Here is a 19421-nt window from a genome sequence, read left to right on the forward strand (position 1 = left end):
TTTCGGTGAAAGTTGAATAATTATTATTCAACACCAGTATGTCCCGATACTTGCAGTTGTAGGGTCAGTATGGACTTGTGGGACTAGTTAAGCCTTTGGCCTGGATACCCGTTGTTATTAAAAAAAAAAAAAAGCTGAATGGTTGTTGAAGGAATGAATGAAATACCAATCACTTTTTGGTCGATACTCTTGATCCATATCAATATTGAGCGATGCCGAAACAATACAAATGCATTGATCCATGACCTAGTTGCTCCACTCGCCTGTATATTTTCTTCTTCTTCCTCTTTTTTTTTGACAGGGTAAGCTAGTTAACCCCTCAAATGCTTCAAACTTCCGCAAGCAACTGGTGGATTTTAAAAATATATATGTTTGTTCGCCTGTATATTTTCTTCTTCCTCTTCTTCCTTCGTTACTTCTGCAAGCAACTGGTGGATTTTAAAAATACATATGTTTTGCTTGCAGGGAGAGTATTGGAGACGAGCCTAATCCGAACCAACCAGATGCAACTACCACTCTCATAGCCTCCAACAACTAGCAAACATGTTTAATTGGAAAAAAGATCCCTTAGCCGCTAGGGGTAAAGCTCTCTCTCTCTCTCTCTCTCTCTCTCTCTCTCTCTCTCTCTCTCATTTTCATAAGAAATAACATTGTCCTTTTATGTATGATACCATTGCATCACACTTCATTGTGCACTTCTCTATGCCGCTTGCTTAGTAATCCTCTCCCTTATTTTTAAATTGACTCAAATCATAAAACAATAACTCAACCTTTTTTCAACTAAATAGAGTAGGCGCTTAAATTATTAAATAAAAGAAAATTAAGTTGATGACATTTTATAAAGGGGAAAAAGGTTCCTTGAGGATTGAGCTAACCATGGAGGATACACTAGCTTCCCCTCTCTCTATACTTCTCTTCTTCTCACATGAAATGCCCTTAGTGGAAGTTAAAATAGGAACTCATAAAGGGAGGAAAAATTATCTAGAAAACATTCACCAAGAAACCCTTGCTATTCGCTCTTTAAAGCGTCAGAAACAAGAACGTCTCTCTTTCTCGCCCTCTCGACTTCGCTAAAAGCGCCTTCTGTTCCTTCTTATTCTGATTGTAGACCTACCCACTTCTTTTGATTGTAAGAGCTTGTCCTCCCCTTACTATGTCATTTTCATCCGCAGTTGAAAAAGAAAAAACTTCTCTTGCTTATTAGAAGAAAGCAACAACTTCTGGCTTTGGTATGGTACTAATCATTCCAAATTAAGGAAAAATGTTCAAAACACGCACATGGTTTGGTGAATATTTTTGCACCCCAAGACACGTTTCACTGTTCCCTAGGACAATGAAATATCTTAAATACGCTCCTTATTTGAAGATCTGAAAGTGAGTGTACTTATTCTCCCAAATTAATATAAGTGCATCAAAAGAAACCCTTGCGCCTAAATTAAATTTGGGGAAAAGGAACTTGTTATGGGGCATGGATCCTATGCCTAGAACAGGCCCTTCCAAAATGACTACCCTACACCCTATGAAAGATAAAAGTTCCACCCCTATTGAGGCTTTGATGGGTGCTCTCATTGGCACCCACACTGATGCAAGAGCCGCACTCCCGAATAGAAAACTCTCCACCATTAAGTTTGGAATAATGCTTACAGGAAAAAGGTCTCTATTGGGGTACATACTCTTCTTGTAGAGATCCTTGGAGGTAAACGTTAACCCATGCTTTATTGGTGAGAACAACTGCTTCTAAGGTTTGGGGTTTCTTTAAAGAGCTCAATACCAAAAGTTCTCTATTTGTAGTCTCATGCAGGTATCAAGGGTATTTGTGAGTACATCATGGGCCTGTTACCAACATTTATTGTTTGGGAGTTATGGCAAGAAAAGAATAGTAGAAAACATGGCAAAGACTCCCATGCCTTAAGTACCATCATTGAGAGGATTAAGATTGGATTCATGAGATCACTTATCCAAATAAATTCTCTAAATCCCTTTCTTTGAGAGATGACTTTATTTTGCAAGTATTCAAGTTAAATCCTCCTCTTAGTTGGGTTAAGGCTCCGGTTGGTTGCTGCTATTTACTGGTGCCCTCCCTTTAATATTGTTAAACTGAATGTAGATGGTGCATGTCAGGAAAATCTGAATATTAGTGGTTGAGGCATTATTAGAAACAACAACATAAATGTCCTAGCGGCATTCTCCAATTTTTATGGGGTATGTACAAATTCAGTGGTCGAGTTGAGAGCCCTTAAAAATGACTTGAGATTGTGTGGGGATTTGAGCATGTCCAATTTTTATGTTAATTCTGACACTCCTTGATTGTTAAACTAGTTACCCAAAGATCCTATATTTTGTGGAGCAACTAGTATTGGTTTCAAGAAGTGATCGATCTCTATGATTCTCTAAGAGCCCACATGTTATTTTCATTTTAAGAAAGTAATGGAGCACCAAATTAGTTAGCTAATTTTGGATGCGAGTCTATAATAAATTCGATTTTCCATGGTGATGATCATCTACCAAGTGATCTTAGTTGCATCATTTAAAAGGACAAAGCTGGTTTACCTGTATTATTTCTTTTATAGTTGTTTTCTTATGGGTCTTGAGAATGATAAATTGGGGGCAAAATGATCAACCCACCCTCTATGAACTAAAAAAAATGACATCTTTAATAGTAGTTTTTCATGCATTTTCATTGGTCCTCATAAACACACATGACACTCGCACTCCCCTCACAAGCAATGCTTTCCCAATGTATCTGATTCGTTGGCATAGCCTCCGCTGGCACCCCTTTCTATCTTTCTCTCTCCTCTCCCATGATATGACCTCTACCTTCCCATAGTTTAAACTTTAAACCGATTTAGGAGGAGGTGATTGGTTATCGCCTGCCCACGTAGTCTCCCCATCGGCTATCTGCAGGGGAACGATGACTAGCCACTATTTTTTGGTAGAAACGTTGACTAGTATGTTTCCACAGAATAGAAAAGGAATAAAAGACAAAGCGGGGGATAAAAGTGTAAAACTACTCCGCCTAATACCGAAATTCGAGCCCAGTTCCCAACAACCAAACGAGAGTAGTACCGTACTGATCAGTCAGTTTAAGAACCAGGACAGACTACGGGGCAAGCAAAACCTCCTCCTTCCCACAGCCACAGAGAGAGAGAGAGAGAGAGAGAGAGAGAGATCAGTCTCAGTGCCAGTTATGGATACGTTGGTACAGGTACCATATGAAGCGACGGTGCGGATGATGCTGGCATCTCTGGAGCGAAATCTTCTGCCGGACGCGGTGGTAAGGAGGCTGACACGGTTGCTGTTGGCCGGCCGTCTCCGCTCCGGCTACAAACCTTCCTCTGAAATCCAGCTCTCTTCTCTCCTTCAATTCGCTATCTGTAATCTCTCTCAATCACATAGTCGCACACATTATGATGCTTCTAAGTTTTTCTTTGTTGCCAATGTGAATTGAAGAAAAATGTGTCACTATGGAGTTGCTGCATCGTATAAATTATGTTTGATTTCTGATGGTTTTCGGGAAGTAAGGGAAAATTATAGAGAGAAGGAAGCGGACATATGATTTTTAAGTGTCCCTTTCCCCTTTCCTTTTCCTGCTGCAAAGAAAATTTCTGTTTTTCAGTAATTAACTAGCATTGCCCTCTCTAAAGTATCAAACATTTCTTGAATTACAAAAGCTATGTGCTAACTTAAGTAAGAGTTGTTGACTCAGAAACACATTAGACAATCGAAGAAGAAAAACCCATCAACATGGTGAATTCTGGGGGGTAACAAATTTCCTGAAACTCATAATTCAGATATTTAATGACAAAAAATTGCCTGATTATGTTAGAATTTCATCTTTCTATTGTATGTTTTTTGTTTTTAAAGAACAAAAATATAACATGTGTGGGATTATATTGGTTCTTTACAGCCCTTAAAGATATGCCTATTGCTGTCCAGACAGAGAAACCAAAGGCCCAACATTATGAATTACCTACCTCCTTCTTCAAGTTGGTACTTGGAAAGAATCTCAAATACAGGTAAATGACTCTGATTTCTACATGACTTCTATGTTTTTGTACCATATCAATCTATTATTTCAAAAAAAAAAAAAAACCATATCAATCTATTATTTATGTTAATTTGATGAAACAATATATAATGGCATGCAGTGGTGTTTTATAAATAATACTTGATTTTCAATAAGGAAGTAAAGTATTCAAACTCAGAACCACTATCATTTAAATCAAGTCAAATCACTGGGCCTATATTTTTTCTTTCTATTCTGGAATGATTCTCACTTTCTCCATCAAAGAGGCATAAAATATGCAAATCTTAGCAGAACTTGCAAGGGAAAGGACATTAAATAGTAGAAGGCTAGAATCTTGTCTAAGAACAAGCAAGAAAACTAAAGCGCTAGCGCACTCCAGCAAGAAAAGAATGGGCGGTAAGCGACCTCCAGAACACATCACACAAGAAAATGGTTTAAGTAGTTCAGCTCCTCCTCTTCCAAACCACCAATGCTCTTCTGAAAGGGATCTTGAATCTCCTCCTCACTGACCCCTGTCCAAGGCCGATCAAGTGAGGTCCCCTTTGGATAAATAGATATTGAGATTGCAGAGGCAGCTAAAAACTTGCAAGTATGTAAAGAATTGCAGAAGTAAATATGGCTTCTTCTTCTTAATTTTATGCTCTTATTTTTTTTTTAAACTTCTCAAGAAGATCTGTACTACTCAGATAAGCGTATGCATGGTTTAATTACGATTCTACTCATTTGGTGAAGCTATGAACTTGTGCAGTTGTTGTTACTTCATTGATAAGTCAAACACCTTAGAGGAAGCTGAGAAAGCAATGTTGGAGCTATATTGTGAGAGGGCACAGATAAAAGATGGTCAAACCATCCTTGATGTTGGATGTGGCTGGGGATCACTTTCAATATATATTGCTCAAAAATATGCTAACTGCAGGGTCACAGGGATTTGCAATTCAACAACGCAAAAAGCACATATAGACGAACAGTGCAGGTATGTTGCATTGATGATACTCATAGCTTTTTGTCTTCTAAGGAAAAGAGGTTCTCTACATAGTACATACCTGGAGTGGGAACTCCAATTCTGTGATGCTCAATTTCATACTTATTCTTGTCAGTTTTCAATGGATGTGCCTTTCAATTTGTTCCTGTTGAAATTGATGAATATTCACGTACCAGACATGCCTTGAGGCAAACAAAACACTTTGTCCATTTCCTTCAATGCTTGAAGTACATATTTTTGGAATAGATATGCTGCAGTATCTATTTTGCATTCTTTCCAATATGGGGATCCTGGGATGGTGCAAACATCCTAGCCATTTTTAACCCTCCCACACTGCCATGCCTCTCCAAGGCTAGCTTGTTTAGCTGTAAACTGACCTAGGTTTTAAATTTAAACCACCTTCACCCACTATCATAAGAACTGTGTACCTTTGACTTGAACAGGGAAATGCAGCTGCAGAATGTTGACATCATTGTTGGGGACATTAGCACGTATGAAATGGAGGCCTCCTTTGATAGAGTTTTATCCATAGAAATGTTTGAAGTAAGAAACGTCTGGAGCCTTTGCATGCTTCTGAAGATTGTTGATATGGTTTTCAACGTTATGTTTGTCCTTTGATGCAGCACATGAAGAACTACCAGGAGCTCCTTAAGAAGATATCAAAGTGGATGAAACAGGACAGCCTTCTTTTCATACATTACTTCTGCCACAAAGCATTTGCTTACCACTTTGAGGTATGCATAGTTTGGCTATGAAATGGTACACAACTTATGCTGGTGCATGGATTAGACATTATTACATATATCTCTTCCAGTAACTTCAAAATTTCCAATTGAAATTTTGCTCCACAGCTTATGTCCTATTCAGATTCTCTCTCTTGCATCAACATAGATGCATTTGTTCTCTATTTAATACTTGCCACCTTGTTTTTATTTTAACTTCAATCTTTCACTCTGTTTACCCTTTCATCTCATACAGGACAAAAATGAAGATGACTGGATTACCAGATACTTCTTCACTGGAGGGACAATGCCTTCTGCAAACTTACTTCTTTATTTCCAGGTATCCTACGAAGTTTTCCGTGAAGTAGCTTTCTCATCCCCTAAGCTTACAGATACTTTGATTTTGCATGGAAACTAAACAGTCACTGGTACTTAACCCTAATATATGAACAATCTCTATCACTAAGCGGCTTATGTTTTTTTATTCCCCTCACCTTCCCCTTTTTATCTTATTTAATCAGCAATAATGAAGCAATTTTTATGCAGGATGATGTTTCAATTGTTAACCATTGGCTTGTAAATGGGACACATTATGCACAAACCAGGTAAGGGCATAGTTCTTGAAAACAATTGATGCTGATATCATGAACAGTTTTCATGCAAGTTGATGTTCACTGCATTACATGAGTTTTGAAATATGAGGGATTGACTGCCTCAGTTTTGATGTATTCCCTAGTCCTAACCCCTTCTGTTGGAAAGGGGAACAACACGGACATGCAGTTCAACAGATTTTCATTTTAATACCATCTTTTTTGGGTATTATCTTAACACTATAAACCACTTTGTATTGGCATTTAGTCCCTCCTGAGCAATCAATCCCCTTCCACACCCCATTTCCACAAGAAGGATTAGGAATAGTTTAAACAAAGGGGGTGGGATTATTGCTTAACTGAGAGCTTTAGCTTTTACTAAGACATTTCCCTTTAGTTTTGTTCTCTTAACTTGCAATGTTTGATTTATTTATTCCAATTTCAGCTTTCTGAAGAGTGCCAGCACCACAAGCATCAAATGAGCTTGTGACACAAATGGCTGGGATCCTACCCATGTAGTAGCATCCACATCTTTACATCGGTGGGTCCCACTGTAACAGTAGATCCGGGCCATGCATGGCTGCCTAGGCATTAATCCTTTTGTACATAACCTTTTTTTCCCAACTGGACAGATTTTTTTTTATTAATGATGGAATTGGCCCATTCAATCTAACAGTGCAATTCATTTGCCTGACCTGCCAGCTCTGATTGAAATGGGCTACCCAAAAATTTCAAAATATTTTTGCTGCCTGATTTTGAAACTAAGCTGATGCCATACTGTCTTGCAGTGAGGAATGGCTTAAGAGAATGGACCAGAACATGGCTTCTATCAGTCCAATAATGGAGTCAACTTATGGCAAAGATTCAGCAGTTAAGTGGATTGCCTACTGGCGGACATTCTTCATCTCCGTGGCAGAGCTTTTCGGATATAACAATGGGGAAGAATGGATGGTTGCACATTTCCTATTCAAGAAGAAATGAAGGGTGTCTACACTCATACTGCCCTCTTCCATTTCTGTTTTAGTTGGGTGGCTGACATACAAAATTTCAGAGCTCAGAAAAAAATTCATTGTTTTGTTGAATTCATGCCAAAAGATATTATGAAGTTACCCCAGAATGATTTTTTGATGCAGGAATAACCCAAATAGCTGGTAACTGCTAGTCTGAAATCATGTTTTTCAATGTGTTAGTACAGAGGTCCAAACACTGGAATGAAAAACCCATTTCTATCCTATGTTACTCTCATCTCATGTTCTTAGAATGAAATTAGACACCCATCCATCGCTGTCATTCATTTCATTGGATTCATTCTGGTATCAGCCGCTCCACTCACAGCTTAGTGTAATCAGAACTGGGACCGGAAATGGTCACTGCTGATTGTCTGATTCCGATTCCTTCAAGCATGGCTCCACTCTCAGAGCCTGGTGTATATTTCATATCAATAGTTGAGCAGGATAAGAGAATTACAGCATCTCATTTAAATCTTTTGTTCCACAAATAAATGCCACAAAATTTTTCTGATCCTTAAGTTTCATCAACAGTTACACGTTATATAACTTGGAGTATCAGTAAATGCTTCACAAGCTTGATTCGATAGTCTAAGCAGTTTCAACTGGGATAACAATAGCAGGAGGGTGTTAAAAGAACTCCACCCTTGATTCTTCCAAAGCTAAAACCCAGAGAAATAACAAAATTAAGAACAAAAAAATTGGGCAAAACAGATTTGATCGAAGGCCTGTGATAATAATATTACTGGGAAGAGGGCGGCGGCATCATCAACAGTGCTGGGTAGAATCAATCATCTGGGTCAGGACTCAGGAGGATAAACAAAAGCTTCTGCTTCAAGGAAGCGACTGAGATGCTTATCATCCAAATGTTGCTGCGAAACAGAAAATGAGAAGAGAAAATGATTAGAAACGATCCCAATTGAAGCTACATACTTAGATGGATAGAAATATTTCTGAAAAAGTAGAAAATGAAAAACACATACAGAAAGGCAAGCTCTGTATTTCTGCCACTCGGAAACGCATTCCTCTTTGTCCCACTGACCCTTCAAGAACTTCTCTGAGTACCACCTGCTTCATCATATCAGAAACCCTCAAAGAACTGCAAACAATTAGAGAGAGAGAGAAAGAGATTGAAATTGACCTGTTGAAGCATTGGTGATATGCAGCTCTGAGATGGGCACAAGGCGATGTTGAAGAAGAATCACTCCTCTTATCTTTCTTTATCCCCATTCCTGTCGAACCCAGTTCTTGTTTCTCTGCCCTGGTCAGTTTGTGTTAGTTTCTTTCTCGTCCTATTGTATTTTGGCAAACTTCCTCCTCGCTTATAGAAACACTTCTTTACTAATGACCTGAACCATTAATTCTTCGAAACTCGGACTCCCTTCTTGCAGATTCATAGCTGGATGATCCCTCTTCAACTGGGTTTTCTCCTGAATTCGCAAACCTTCAACCTTTTACTTTGGCTTACAATTTTGACGAATTGATCTGGAGAAAATTAAAAGTCACCTTGTGCGGCTGGGGCTGCTGCTATTGCAATTCTGCTTTCATCTATTCCCTTTTACAGAATTCACATCATAATTTCCCACATCCTGCGAAAGAAATTTTGTTCATAATGGGGTTGGGGGACGACGGCTACGTGTTTGGTTTAAGGTCATACTTCCCAAAATCCCAACGTCTGGTTAATTTTCTTGACTTAAGGGCTCAGGGATAAAAGTCAGCCCAATTCAAAAGAAAAAAAAATTTGTAGAAAATTTTAATGTCACTATGGTGGCGGATTCAGAAATTATAATCTTATTTTTTTTGTCTTTTAAAATTAATGTTTCTTTTACAATAAAAAATTATTACTCTTTCTTTAATCAACTGATTTTATTTTATTTTACTTTTTAAATGTCAACAAAGATATCATTTCCTATAAATACTGCATTGACTAAAGTTGGAAAAAATAAATAAATAAATAAAAGAAGGTTATAATTTATTAGTTCACTAATTTGATGACAAGAAGTTGCACCAAATTCTAAACTAAAGATTTTGGCTTGAAAACTATTGCATTCCGACATGTTGGGGTGTGTAACCTTGGGTTAGTTCAGTTTTGGTTTTTTATTATTTTAATCAAATTGACTTAATGAGTTTTATCAATTTAGTGATCAAATTTGTTGGTGCATGAAAACGGTTTTATACATAAGAGTTAGCAATGTCATTTCATGAGAGAGAGAGAGAGAGAGAGATCAATTTTTTTCTAGTGTTGTCATTTTTTGGGTTTTGTTCAGTGTTTAGTTTCAATATGTCCATTTGGCCGATCTGATCAATTTCTATCGTTTTCTAAAAAAATCAAACAAAAACCGAACTAATATTCAATTCAATTTTTTCCATTAAGTTCGGTTGGTCCAACCAATTTGGGCTGAAATTTGACACGCTTGGGGACCTAACTAGCATCCTCCCACCCACAAACCCTTGGTTGCTAAGGCTTGTAAGGGAATTTTTTGAGCGAGGCTCCTTTGTGGCGCAACAGAGGTGGCAATATACATCTCACAACCTGGAGCACCTCGAGACATGCATTTATGTGTTAAGGTCCATACTTAGATGCTATAGGCATTCGGATGTATGTTGTGACCCCTGTTGCGCCACAGAGGAGTTGAATTCAAATTTTATGTAATAATTCATACTTATCAATGTATCATAGCATATAACCCTAGATGCCTTTTTCTCTCCATCCACAAGTAGGAATTTACCCAAATATGTATTGGATCTTCTCTTTAATAATAAGTAAAAGAACCAAAATATAAAGGCAACAACCATTAGTGACATTTGGTTATTTTTGAAGGGTCATGTTTTCTTACTCCATGACAAGTGAATAGACTTGTGTGGAGCCATATGATAAAGGACTTTAAATTTACAAATTAAATTTCAATATGTGTTTCCTTCTTTTTCCAATTTTAGTTGTGGAGTTTCTATAAAAGAAGAAACATTTTCTTTAAGACTGATCGTAAAATAGGCTGGGGAGTAATATATTTCTCCAGCTTTTTTGTCCTTCAGCATTTTCTAAAGCTTAGGTGAAATATTACCTTTGGTAACAAAAACATTAAAGCTGTATCCGAATTCTTCTCTGTTTTCATTTTAAGAAAACTATCTAAACCCAAAATCTATTCCGAGAATGTATACCAAACACAACTTAAAAGTACGACTTCAAAAAAGATTTTACACAGTTCAACTTAAAATCCTAGAACTGAAGTTGCAACCCAAGGTTGAAAACAGTCGGTCATGCCAACTTAAAAGAGTTAAAGCCTCTAACTAAAGTCGCAGGCCTGGGTTGCAACCTAATTTAATAGGACTGTAAATCTCCTCAAGCTTCAAGTGGAAACCCTTGACACACCTAAATAACACAGGAAAACCCAGACTTGCAATAAAGATCGATTGTAGAGCTCACCTTATTCAGTGTTTTCCATTGGAAAACTCTCTTCTTAGGCAACCAAAGGTGAACAACCTGAAAAACTTGAATTCTTGGACCGGTGCATGTCAGTCCGAGCTCTGTTTAGTTCTCTTTCTGTTTTTTCTGTTTCCTTTATAAAAGAAGTTATTAAGCTGTGTTAATGTCCAGGCATCAAAGAATAAGAACTCAATAGTACCACCACAGTAGTGGAGATCCATGTTTGAAAATCATATGAAATAAATTTCATACAAATAGCTTCTAAATACAACAAATAATGGCCTAAAAATGCGGCTGCTGAAACAAATTACATGCAAACTGCTAAGATAGACAAAACCCCAACAAACTACATACAAAAAAAGCCTAAGCAGGTGTGACCAGAAGTTGCTGGAACACCCCCACATATGTTTCTGTAATCACACAATATCACAGTTCGAAGCACTATGACCTCTAAACCAATAGCCCATTTAATCAAAGGTAATAGGAGGGAAAAAAATGAATCAATCTGGACACAGAACAAATGCCGGGACGATGAATGGTATATTATACACATGGAGACAAAGAGAAAAACATATGCACAGGTTGCAGCGGTGGATTGTACGAATACAGAGTGGTCGGGACGAGTTGGGAGAAGGCCACCATGGTCATGGGGATCACTCTGACCGTTGTAATAAAAATACAAATCCGGAGTTCTCACGAATAAGAGGTGGAGGATCAATATCAGCTATGTCAATCTGCTGCATGGACTTGGAGATGTCATCCACAGTGAATGGTATGCTGCAGCAAACAAAGAAGTGATTATGTATTCAAACAAAGAGAAATTCATGTTGGTTTATGTACTCATGCAGAGGAATCTCAAGATGTCCGTTCTCAAGGCATGTGGGACTGGTTCAAAAACATTACCTTGAGTCATCATCCAACAAGAACGAACTGCTGACAGCATTGTTGGAATCTTCAGTCATAAGAACTCTCATACTCGAAATAACCTACAAAAAGAGAGTAATTTACACTGATTTAACAAGTTAATTTGTAAATCAGGATGATGGGATAGGATTAAAAAAAAAAAGAGGAACAGGAGAGTCATGAAGATAGTGGTAGAAGTTGGATACTCCAACTTGGCATCACAAGTTAATAAAACTGGAAACTGAAAGGTAAACATACATCTGAAGATACACTGTGTGTGCCATATTTGTCATCCCAGTACATGGTACTGATCCTGTATAATTGTTGTATGCTGAGCACCTGAAAGAAGCAAAAGTCAAGCACCAAGATATAAAATATATTGTATCAGAAAAGAGTAGGAAAAAAGAAGCAGCTTAGGATAGGCATTGAGAGTACAAAGGAAGGGGTCACCAACCGGGCAGAGGTCATTGGTTATTTCTTTCAAGGTTTTCTTAGGCTTTTGATGTATGACCTGAATTGTGAAAAATATATAAAAGAAAAAAGTAAGAAAATATATACTAGAAAAAGATAAACGCCAAATACAAGAGAATGAATAAAAACGCACCAGGAATCCAACTGCCTGTCTGATATGCTTCAATTCATCCCAAGCTGAACCAGCATACTGTTTGTAACATAATTTTAGACAAAGTTATTGGAAAGTACCCAGGCAAGAAAATTTGTTATAGTTTGTTATATGCTCACCTCTTCAGTAGCATCATAGCACCACTGCTCTAACTCAGCCAACCCTGCTTTTACAAACTCCCCATTGCTGAATGAGCAACATTCACGCCGCAAAAGGAGGCTGCAGAAGAGAAGGGTGAGTGAAGGAATTAAGGTGGTATTAACACAAGGCAGATAACATAATTCTTTTACCTGCCTCAAATACTTAATTAAATGTCTATGCAGTGGAAGAGGAACTTTTAACACATTTACCTGTTGAATAGCTGCACGTTGATGAAAGAGAATATCTGAGTGAACACCTTGCGGACTAAGAAGGGGGGAACCTGTAAATCCAGAAGACATATGAGTTATGATACTTTAGCACAGTAGACTGTAAATGCAAATTGTTCTGGAACTGGACTCACAAAGTTAGCTTTCATAATATTCAAGTAACTGTTCAAACTTTTCACAATGCTTTGCCAGTGAGCAATTAATGCTTGTTGAGCAACAGCATTTGCTTGTGAACGCCCTTTTACTAAACTTGCCCTGGATGTCCTAGGTGCCTGCATGGAAAGAAAAATGATTGAGCATGATGATGCCAGCATAACACCAAGCAAATTTATACATTTAACCCGAAAAAAGAGTAAAATATATATATATATATATATTTGGTAAGGTCACAGAAAACCATATGTATATAAAAACAGTAGGGGTAGATTCTTACACAGAATGTGTATTTGAACTACTTAACACTACTGTTATAATTCCTGTTAGCACAGATTTGGATCCTAAAGAATCCGAACTGCCAAAAGAGTACATGATTTATACCAATCAGGTGATGCAAATCAGGAAGCATGGAAAGTTAGTTAACAACAACCATAACCTTATCCCAACTAAATGGGGTCGGCTACATGGATCTGATAGAAGCATATATTTTTAAGAGAAAAAAAGGCAGTTAGTTAACATACTCTTTTAATTCCCATGACCTATAGAAATTCATCTCTGGCTAAAATTTTTGAATTTTATTGAAGAGAATTTAGAGAATTTCCTCAGATACTGAGTCGAATCTGACAGCCCATCATGTATGGTAAATTTTGATTTAATTTGTTAAGTAATACTAAACAGATGAGAGTTACTGAATCTCCACCATTCAAACAGAGATCAATGAAATCCATTATCCACCTCCCCCCCTTAAAAAAAAAGGCATGCAATTTTAAGTTTATGTCAAAACTGTGTAGCAATAACCTGGATACACAATCCAAGCAATGGAGATATCTCTTTCTTTAGATTATCCCTCATCATTCCATATATCTTCTCAAGGAACGCTGTGAGTTGCTGCTTGAACAGTAATGCTGGATATTTGGCTTCAACTTGTCGCAAGTCATCCAATCCACTCAGCCGACCATTAAGAAACGAGAGCCCAGCACTTTGTGGAGATGCCCTAAGTCCCTGAAGAAAATTTAAGTGGCACTATGATATAAAAATTTTAAGAGAAAACTATATTGCAGTACGAGCAGAAGCACATATAACTAGATAAAACAAATGACTGGTTCTTACTTGAGACATCCTCCCAAACAGAGAAGCAGATCTTCGCCTTTGAGGGGTCATGCTAGCTGCACCACTTGCTTTCAGGGTGCGTTGGAGAAGCAACAATAATGTGGATGAATTAGACAACCAATAGGCTAGTACATCATTATTATCCTGAACCTTTAGCAAGGTAAATAGTGCAGTATCAGTAAATGGCACTATAAAAGCATCGTATGAGAAAATCTAACCTTACTCATCATTTTGGTGGAAAGATAAATAGTACAATTCCAGTTTTCTACCCCCAAGTCAATGAGTGCCGTGGATTTGTTGACAGCAGTTCTAAATTGACCAACTAAGATACACATTTTGAGAAAATCCCAAGCTGAGAGACTTTGGAAATACCTCAATAGCTGAGCCTATCGTTTGAATAATACGGTCAAAGACGGTTGTTCTTTCAACTTCAAATGACCTCCAGTGAAGAAGGCATTTATAAATTATACAAGCAGAAACAGGTCTACCACCAGAGAACCCAAGGTCTTGAGAAATACACTTTATTAACATGTCTTGGTTCTCCTGAACCAAGAGAGTAGACATCAAGAAGCAGATCAGTAGAAGCAAACGAATCATAAAAACCTTAGTAGTTATAACGAAAGGGAGATATGAAATGCTTGTATTCTGAAAGCTTCTAACCTGTTGTTTCTCATTAAGTGACTTTTGCGGCCTTTCCTCCGTTTCAGGCTCCCGTGGAGTAGATACAGCCAGACTCAAATCCTAAAACATTAAATAGATGGTATAAAAGAGAATATATTGTTTATTTCTCCTACTTCAATAAGGTATAGTAAATTCAAAACGACCTAGTTCCCCTTACCGGTATCACCTTTGTTTCTCCATTCAGAATATTCCCATTATCTGGAGTTCTCTGTCAAATTATTGCATAGCCTCTTGTATTATTAGTAGACACACACGTCATGAAGAAAAGAATAATGACTTGTTTGCCATATTTACCTGAAGAATTGTTGTCTTCTGCCGTGCAGATAAAGCTTTACCAGTGGGTGAAATGGCCAGTGCTTGCTGACGAAGTACTTGATTTTCTGATTCTATATTGGACAGTTTCTCTTCAAGCCTAAATCATATGGAAGCAAACAAGAAGCTTAAAAAATGTTCAACCGTCTGCGCAAAAATACGAGGTTCTCCACCCACCCATATCCCCTCAACACTGTCCAATAGTTTTATTTCGTCCCAAAGATGCATAAGAGGAATGAATATTTGTTTTGGAATAAAACAGAAATGTTATAATCTTCCACTAGCCAGAGATGCTGGCTCTGAAGTTATCTAGAAGTGCAAATATGAATTACAGGAGTTAATGGAAAAATGTCTGTAGTTGGTAACCAGGCTCCTTTTGTCCTAGAGCAGAGACCTCTACTGTTTTCAGTACATGGAATGGTGATATGAATGATTTAGAACATCCATCACATAGGAACTCTCTGTGTTGGCCATATATAATGTTCCATTGCCGGGTCAACTGTAACAACTGGGATGTATAACTCAGTAGTCTTCATCCGCCAACAAAATTACAAAAAAAAAAAGTGAGCAGAAAAAAGGCTTCAGTTGAAATTTACCACGATAGGGGCAGACCCAGGAATTTCCTTTCAGGGGTTCACTTATGTTTATTTACATATATATACACAGTTGTGTGAATGAGGAGGTACAGTAAGGTAAGAAATATATATATATATATATATATATTTCACATCTCTACTGAAGAATATATTAAATGATCTATACATACAAAGGGTTGTTTCAAAACTATGGGAGGGCCAAGCACACAACCCACCCGGCACTGTGCCCCTGGATGAGGTAATATTTCAGAGCAGCTCCTTTTGGCCGCAGCTATGCTTCAATGCAAAAGATGCCGAAGTTGCCCAAATCTCTTTGCTAGGCAGCTCACCCAGCAAATTGATCATCATATATAAAAATATAAACTAATTCCAACACAATGACACTTCGCTTTTAAAATTTTTTTGCTGAGTCAACCACCTTGTATTGGTTTCAGGCACCAACACCAACGCTTTGATTTAGCTATCATAGTAGGTTCTGCGCCAAGCCGCCAGGCACCATGTCACCCACTCACAGTGGTGTCCTTGTTATTTGGCCTATAGTAATCCAGGACCAATCTGTTTACAGCTAATAATGAGACCTAAAGCGGATTCGGCATTTAGTCCATGCCTGCAAATGGGAAAGGCTCTGGAGGCACCTCAGGCAAGTCAAAAGAAAAAAGGCTTTTAGGGACAGAAAAATTCAGAAAGCTGCCCAAAGGCCCAGACCAAAGTTATTTCCAGAAAGGAATTGTGTTAGAACAAGTTAGGACTATGTGGCTGCATTTGCCTCCAGGTAAGCCACAGAGAGAAGGCAGAAGGTTATGGAGGTGCAGGAGTACAAGATGAGTCCACAAGGGCTCCAGCCATAGTTGTCAGGGCATTTCCTAGGTTTCACCTAGGCGTCCAGGCGCCTTAATCAACTTGGATGCCATTGTCACCTAGGCGGGGCGCATTGGACACCTTGATCGCCTTGCGTCCAAGCCCCCCTCCAATGCCTTGGGTCGCCTAGATGCCGTGACAATGATGGCTCCGTCAGAATAGGTGAATTGTTCTCAGAAATTTTGCACAATTATTGAAATAAGTATAAAATGTTTAAATTTCAACCACTTTGCAGACCTCTGCACTGAATCTTGAAGTTGATCCACTTTGTGCTCTGAATCTTGAAGCTTTTTGCTCAGTTCCCCATTTTTAGCCAGAGCATCAGCATAAGTTTTCTTGGTTTCTTCTGCCATCTGTCTATCTGATTGCAGCAAAGCCTGAAAGAATAACAAAAGTTTACTAAATCATATGTGACCCTCATAAATTTGAGATGTGGTGGTTACAGTAATCAACTTGGTCCTTAAACCAGTATTCAAGGCTTGCCAATTGATGAGCAACCTCAATGTTTTTTTTTTTTTTTTTTTTGGTAGAAATGAGCAACCTAAATGTTATGAGCTCCATAAACAGCAACTTCTGTTGCTGTGATGCTTTCATACCAGTAGATTCCAGGATAGCTTCACCAAATCGAAACAGAGCAGCATACACATAAACCAAGCATACAGGAGGCCTACTCAAGCCTCAATTTTCATCACCATAATTACGCAAATAATGACTTGAAAGCCTGTTCTGAGCGTGGATCCATAATTATTTCACATAATTGTATGGGTTATTCTAAGGAATTAATTCCATCTTACGAGAACAGGATTTCGTACCCAACATTGCCTTGAAAACAAGCCATATCTCTATTAACCCAATCATCAACAATTCACATGTACAAAAAGTTTGACAAATTGTACCGGAAGTATCATTATCAAACTAGCCATTCTTGATGATTATGCTCTACACAACAGATCATAGGTGTAGCGACAACAAGAGCATATAATTGACCATGACACACTTGGGTTTAGCTGGCATACCTTCAGATTCTCAACTTCAGCAGTTAATGCATCAATTTTTGCAGTATCTTGAACTATAACAGGGGTTTCCTTTATCACTGGCGGTGCTTCTTCAATGGCTTTCTGAGCTGCCTCTCGTTCTCTTATAACCCTTGCATTTGCTTCTTGTACTTGTAGTTGCACTGCATGCAAAGCATCCTGTAACTTGGAAATTTCTTGGGCTTTTGCCTCTTCCAGATCAGTCTGTGTTTTAAAACAATACACAATAAAGTCATACAAGTCCCTCTGAAACTATGAAAAAATGAAATTTCAGCAGTGAGAAAGAAAATGAAATAAGTACTTACCCTTAATCTTTTCTCAAGCTGCAAACGCCATGTAAGCTCCTCTACCTTCTTTTCTAGTTTGTCTTTCATTTCTTTAAGGGCCCCCGTTTCTCTTGCAGCCTGATTGCATTTAAAAGAATGATTGGTATTCATTCATAAATAGGTGATCACGACATGATACATTAAAAACATGTGCCAGCAGATAAAACCACATTTGTGAATCAGATCAAACCATTTTGAGCTTTCTGAGCTCTTTCCTAGCTACTCTTTGTCTCCAACCACACTGGGAAACAAGTATTGCCTTCTGAAGCCTCGTATAGTATGAAAATTCCCTGTAGCAACGCCAATGAGCCTGCAGGCCAATAAAAGTCATTGACCAAGAATAATTTTCAAATTCCTGAAATGCTATCTCACAAGAAATTGGATTTTTACATTTGGTTTAACAAAGTCAGAGGAATTTTGTTAAATAGGGGTGGCAAAGGGCAGCCAGGATGGTCCTGCTCCTGGGCATCTACCCCAGGTAGGCCTGATAGACTGGCAGAAATCTTGTCAATATCCTTAAGAGGTTCACTCATCCCCAAAAACCCCACACGCACACATTACAGAATTTTGTGATAAAATTTATAGCTATACTCAGTCAACATACTAGCCAGGCCTGAGACAGGTCGGTACAGGCTCAGACAGTCAGACCTGTCCTATTTTCCTTATACCCACTACTTGGCTTAGCTCAAATTGCCAGCCCTAGTGCTTGTGTGATTCAAGTAAGTCAGCTATTGTACCTGGATAATAATTGTAGCCTTCGTTTGCTTTCTGAATCTGAATTCATTGCGAGCAGCCATTGCCTTCAAACCAGTCTGCAATGTGATTGCAGACATCTGCAGTGCTGTGTAAGATTTCCTGGCAACATATCGACGGAAGATCTTCTGTATCTTCACCGCAGCTGCTTCCTGTCGTAAGTACTCATACAATTTGCGTCCCTGTTTGCCTGCAAAGAGATGGGTTTATTGACTAAATAAAATTAAGTGACACAAGTCAGGCAAGATACATAACAAAGACATCCCGTCTACAGGAAAATCGGCTTAACATTTATATAGTTTTGAGTAGCTTTGAAAGTTATCATATATCTGCATGAATATGCCAGCTTGACCCTGGTGGGTAGACCTGACCAAAACCTCATACCAATATTTCATGCCAACACATGGATTTTTCTTTTCTTTTTTTCCTTTTTGATGTGACTCAAATTAAAATCAATATATAATTATTTTGGTCCTTGAGCAGACTAAGGATTAAGACTACCTAGGGTTGAAGGGGGAGATAGGAATTAATGAGTGTTTAGAGGGACAGGCAAAACTTAAGAAGCCAGCTTGGCAGAGTTAGCAGATTCTCCTTCCTTGGCAGGCCAACTCAGGTGTTTCCTGGATTTCTTTTTCTTATTTTTCTATCCTTTCTTTTAGTCTTTTTGTTTCCTAATCCTCTATTCTCTATGTTCCTTTTCTCTTTTTATTTTGGGAAGGGCGGGTGGGAGCTAGGGGTGGGTTTTGCAATGTTCTTTGGGAGCTTGTCTTGTTTTGGTAGAAGTTAAATGGGTTGGTGATGCTGCAGGCTTGTGCCTGATGAGATTTTTTTTTTTGGGTGAGGGGGGAGGGTGTTTGACCTTTGCCCTTGTCTTCGGGTGTCTTTCTTTGTTTCTTTTTCTTCTTCCCCTTTCAGGGGTTCCTTTTACTTTTTTTTTTGGGTGCCCTTTT

At 38.3% G+C, this 19421-nt stretch overlaps 3 protein-coding genes across 4 annotated transcripts in view; 1 reads left to right on the forward strand and 2 right to left on the reverse strand.

Moving 5' to 3' along the window:
- The first annotated feature begins 3109 nt into the window (after positions 1 to 3109).
- Positions 3110 to 7553, forward strand: LOC122068673 ((S)-coclaurine N-methyltransferase-like). 2 transcript variants are annotated; one of them, XR_006137223.1, is made up of 9 exons: positions 3110 to 3374; positions 3908 to 4016; positions 4776 to 5000; positions 5453 to 5552; positions 5633 to 5743; positions 5988 to 6071; positions 6278 to 6336; positions 6767 to 6862; positions 7110 to 7251. XR_006137223.1 is itself a non-coding variant. In XM_042632552.1 (8 exons), the coding sequence occupies exons 1-8, from the start codon at positions 3188 to 3190 to the stop codon at positions 7300 to 7302; spliced, it is 1068 nt and encodes a 355-aa protein (XP_042488486.1). In that variant the 5' UTR covers positions 3112 to 3187; the 3' UTR covers positions 7303 to 7553. The 2 variants fall into 2 exon arrangements, 1 of the variants encoding a protein (XP_042488486.1); XM_042632552.1 differs by lacking the exon at positions 6767 to 6862 and having other exon boundaries at positions 3112 to 3374; positions 7110 to 7553.
- Positions 7554 to 7819: 266 nt separating this feature from the next.
- Positions 7820 to 9011, reverse strand: LOC122068674 (uncharacterized protein At4g33100). Its single transcript, XM_042632553.1, has 3 exons — positions 8470 to 9011; positions 8312 to 8396; positions 7820 to 8200 (listed from the first exon to the last, which is right to left on the reverse strand). The coding sequence occupies exons 1-3, from the start codon at positions 8556 to 8558 to the stop codon at positions 8129 to 8131; spliced, it is 246 nt and encodes an 81-aa protein (XP_042488487.1). The 5' UTR covers positions 8559 to 9011; the 3' UTR covers positions 7820 to 8128.
- Positions 9012 to 10972: 1961 nt separating this feature from the next.
- The window catches only part of LOC122068660 (myosin-17-like), a 19560-nt gene continuing 11111 nt past the window's right edge, over positions 10973 to 19421 (reverse strand). Inside the window, exons 21-39 of the mRNA XM_042632536.1 lie at positions 18456 to 18661; positions 17909 to 18028; positions 17698 to 17796; positions 17375 to 17596; positions 16596 to 16735; positions 14887 to 15004; positions 14750 to 14800; positions 14572 to 14652; positions 14284 to 14454; positions 13912 to 14061; positions 13600 to 13803; positions 12780 to 12917; positions 12628 to 12698; positions 12397 to 12496; positions 12260 to 12316; positions 12110 to 12166; positions 11914 to 11994; positions 11656 to 11738; positions 10973 to 11529 (exon numbers count right to left, since the gene is read on the reverse strand). Coding sequence (XP_042488470.1) covers positions 11406 to 11529; positions 11656 to 11738; positions 11914 to 11994; positions 12110 to 12166; positions 12260 to 12316; positions 12397 to 12496; positions 12628 to 12698; positions 12780 to 12917; positions 13600 to 13803; positions 13912 to 14061; positions 14284 to 14454; positions 14572 to 14652; positions 14750 to 14800; positions 14887 to 15004; positions 16596 to 16735; positions 17375 to 17596; positions 17698 to 17796; positions 17909 to 18028; positions 18456 to 18661 — 2273 coding nt within the window. The 3' untranslated portion in view covers positions 10973 to 11405. The remainder of the gene's footprint in view (positions 11530 to 11655; positions 11739 to 11913; positions 11995 to 12109; positions 12167 to 12259; positions 12317 to 12396; positions 12497 to 12627; positions 12699 to 12779; positions 12918 to 13599; positions 13804 to 13911; positions 14062 to 14283; positions 14455 to 14571; positions 14653 to 14749; positions 14801 to 14886; positions 15005 to 16595; positions 16736 to 17374; positions 17597 to 17697; positions 17797 to 17908; positions 18029 to 18455; positions 18662 to 19421) is intronic.

The sequence above is a fragment of the Macadamia integrifolia genome, unplaced genomic scaffold (genome assembly GCF_013358625.1).
Source record: "Macadamia integrifolia cultivar HAES 741 unplaced genomic scaffold, SCU_Mint_v3 scaffold449, whole genome shotgun sequence".
Taxonomy (NCBI): Eukaryota; Viridiplantae; Streptophyta; class Magnoliopsida; order Proteales; family Proteaceae; genus Macadamia; species Macadamia integrifolia.

Coding starts and splice junctions, on each gene's coding strand:
- LOC122068673 (XM_042632552.1), top strand. CDS start 3,188: ATGGATACGTTGGTACAGGTACCATATGAAGCGACGGTGCGGATGATG. Junction 6,072..6,277: donor ACTTACTTCTTTATTTCCAG/GTATCCTACGAA, acceptor ATTTTTATGCAG/GATGATGTTTCAATTGTTAA. Junction 6,337..7,109: donor ACACATTATGCACAAACCAG/GTAAGGGCATAG, acceptor ACTGTCTTGCAG/TGAGGAATGGCTTAAGAGAA.
- LOC122068674 (XM_042632553.1), bottom strand. CDS start 8,558: ATGGGGATAAAGAAAGATAAGAGGAGTGATTCTTCTTCAACATCGCCT. Junction 8,397..8,469: donor TATCACCAATGCTTCAACAG/GTCAATTTCAAT, acceptor ATGATGAAGCAG/GTGGTACTCAGAGAAGTTCT. Junction 8,201..8,311: donor AATACAGAGCTTGCCTTTCT/GTATGTGTTTTT, acceptor TCTGTTTCGCAG/CAACATTTGGATGATAAGCA.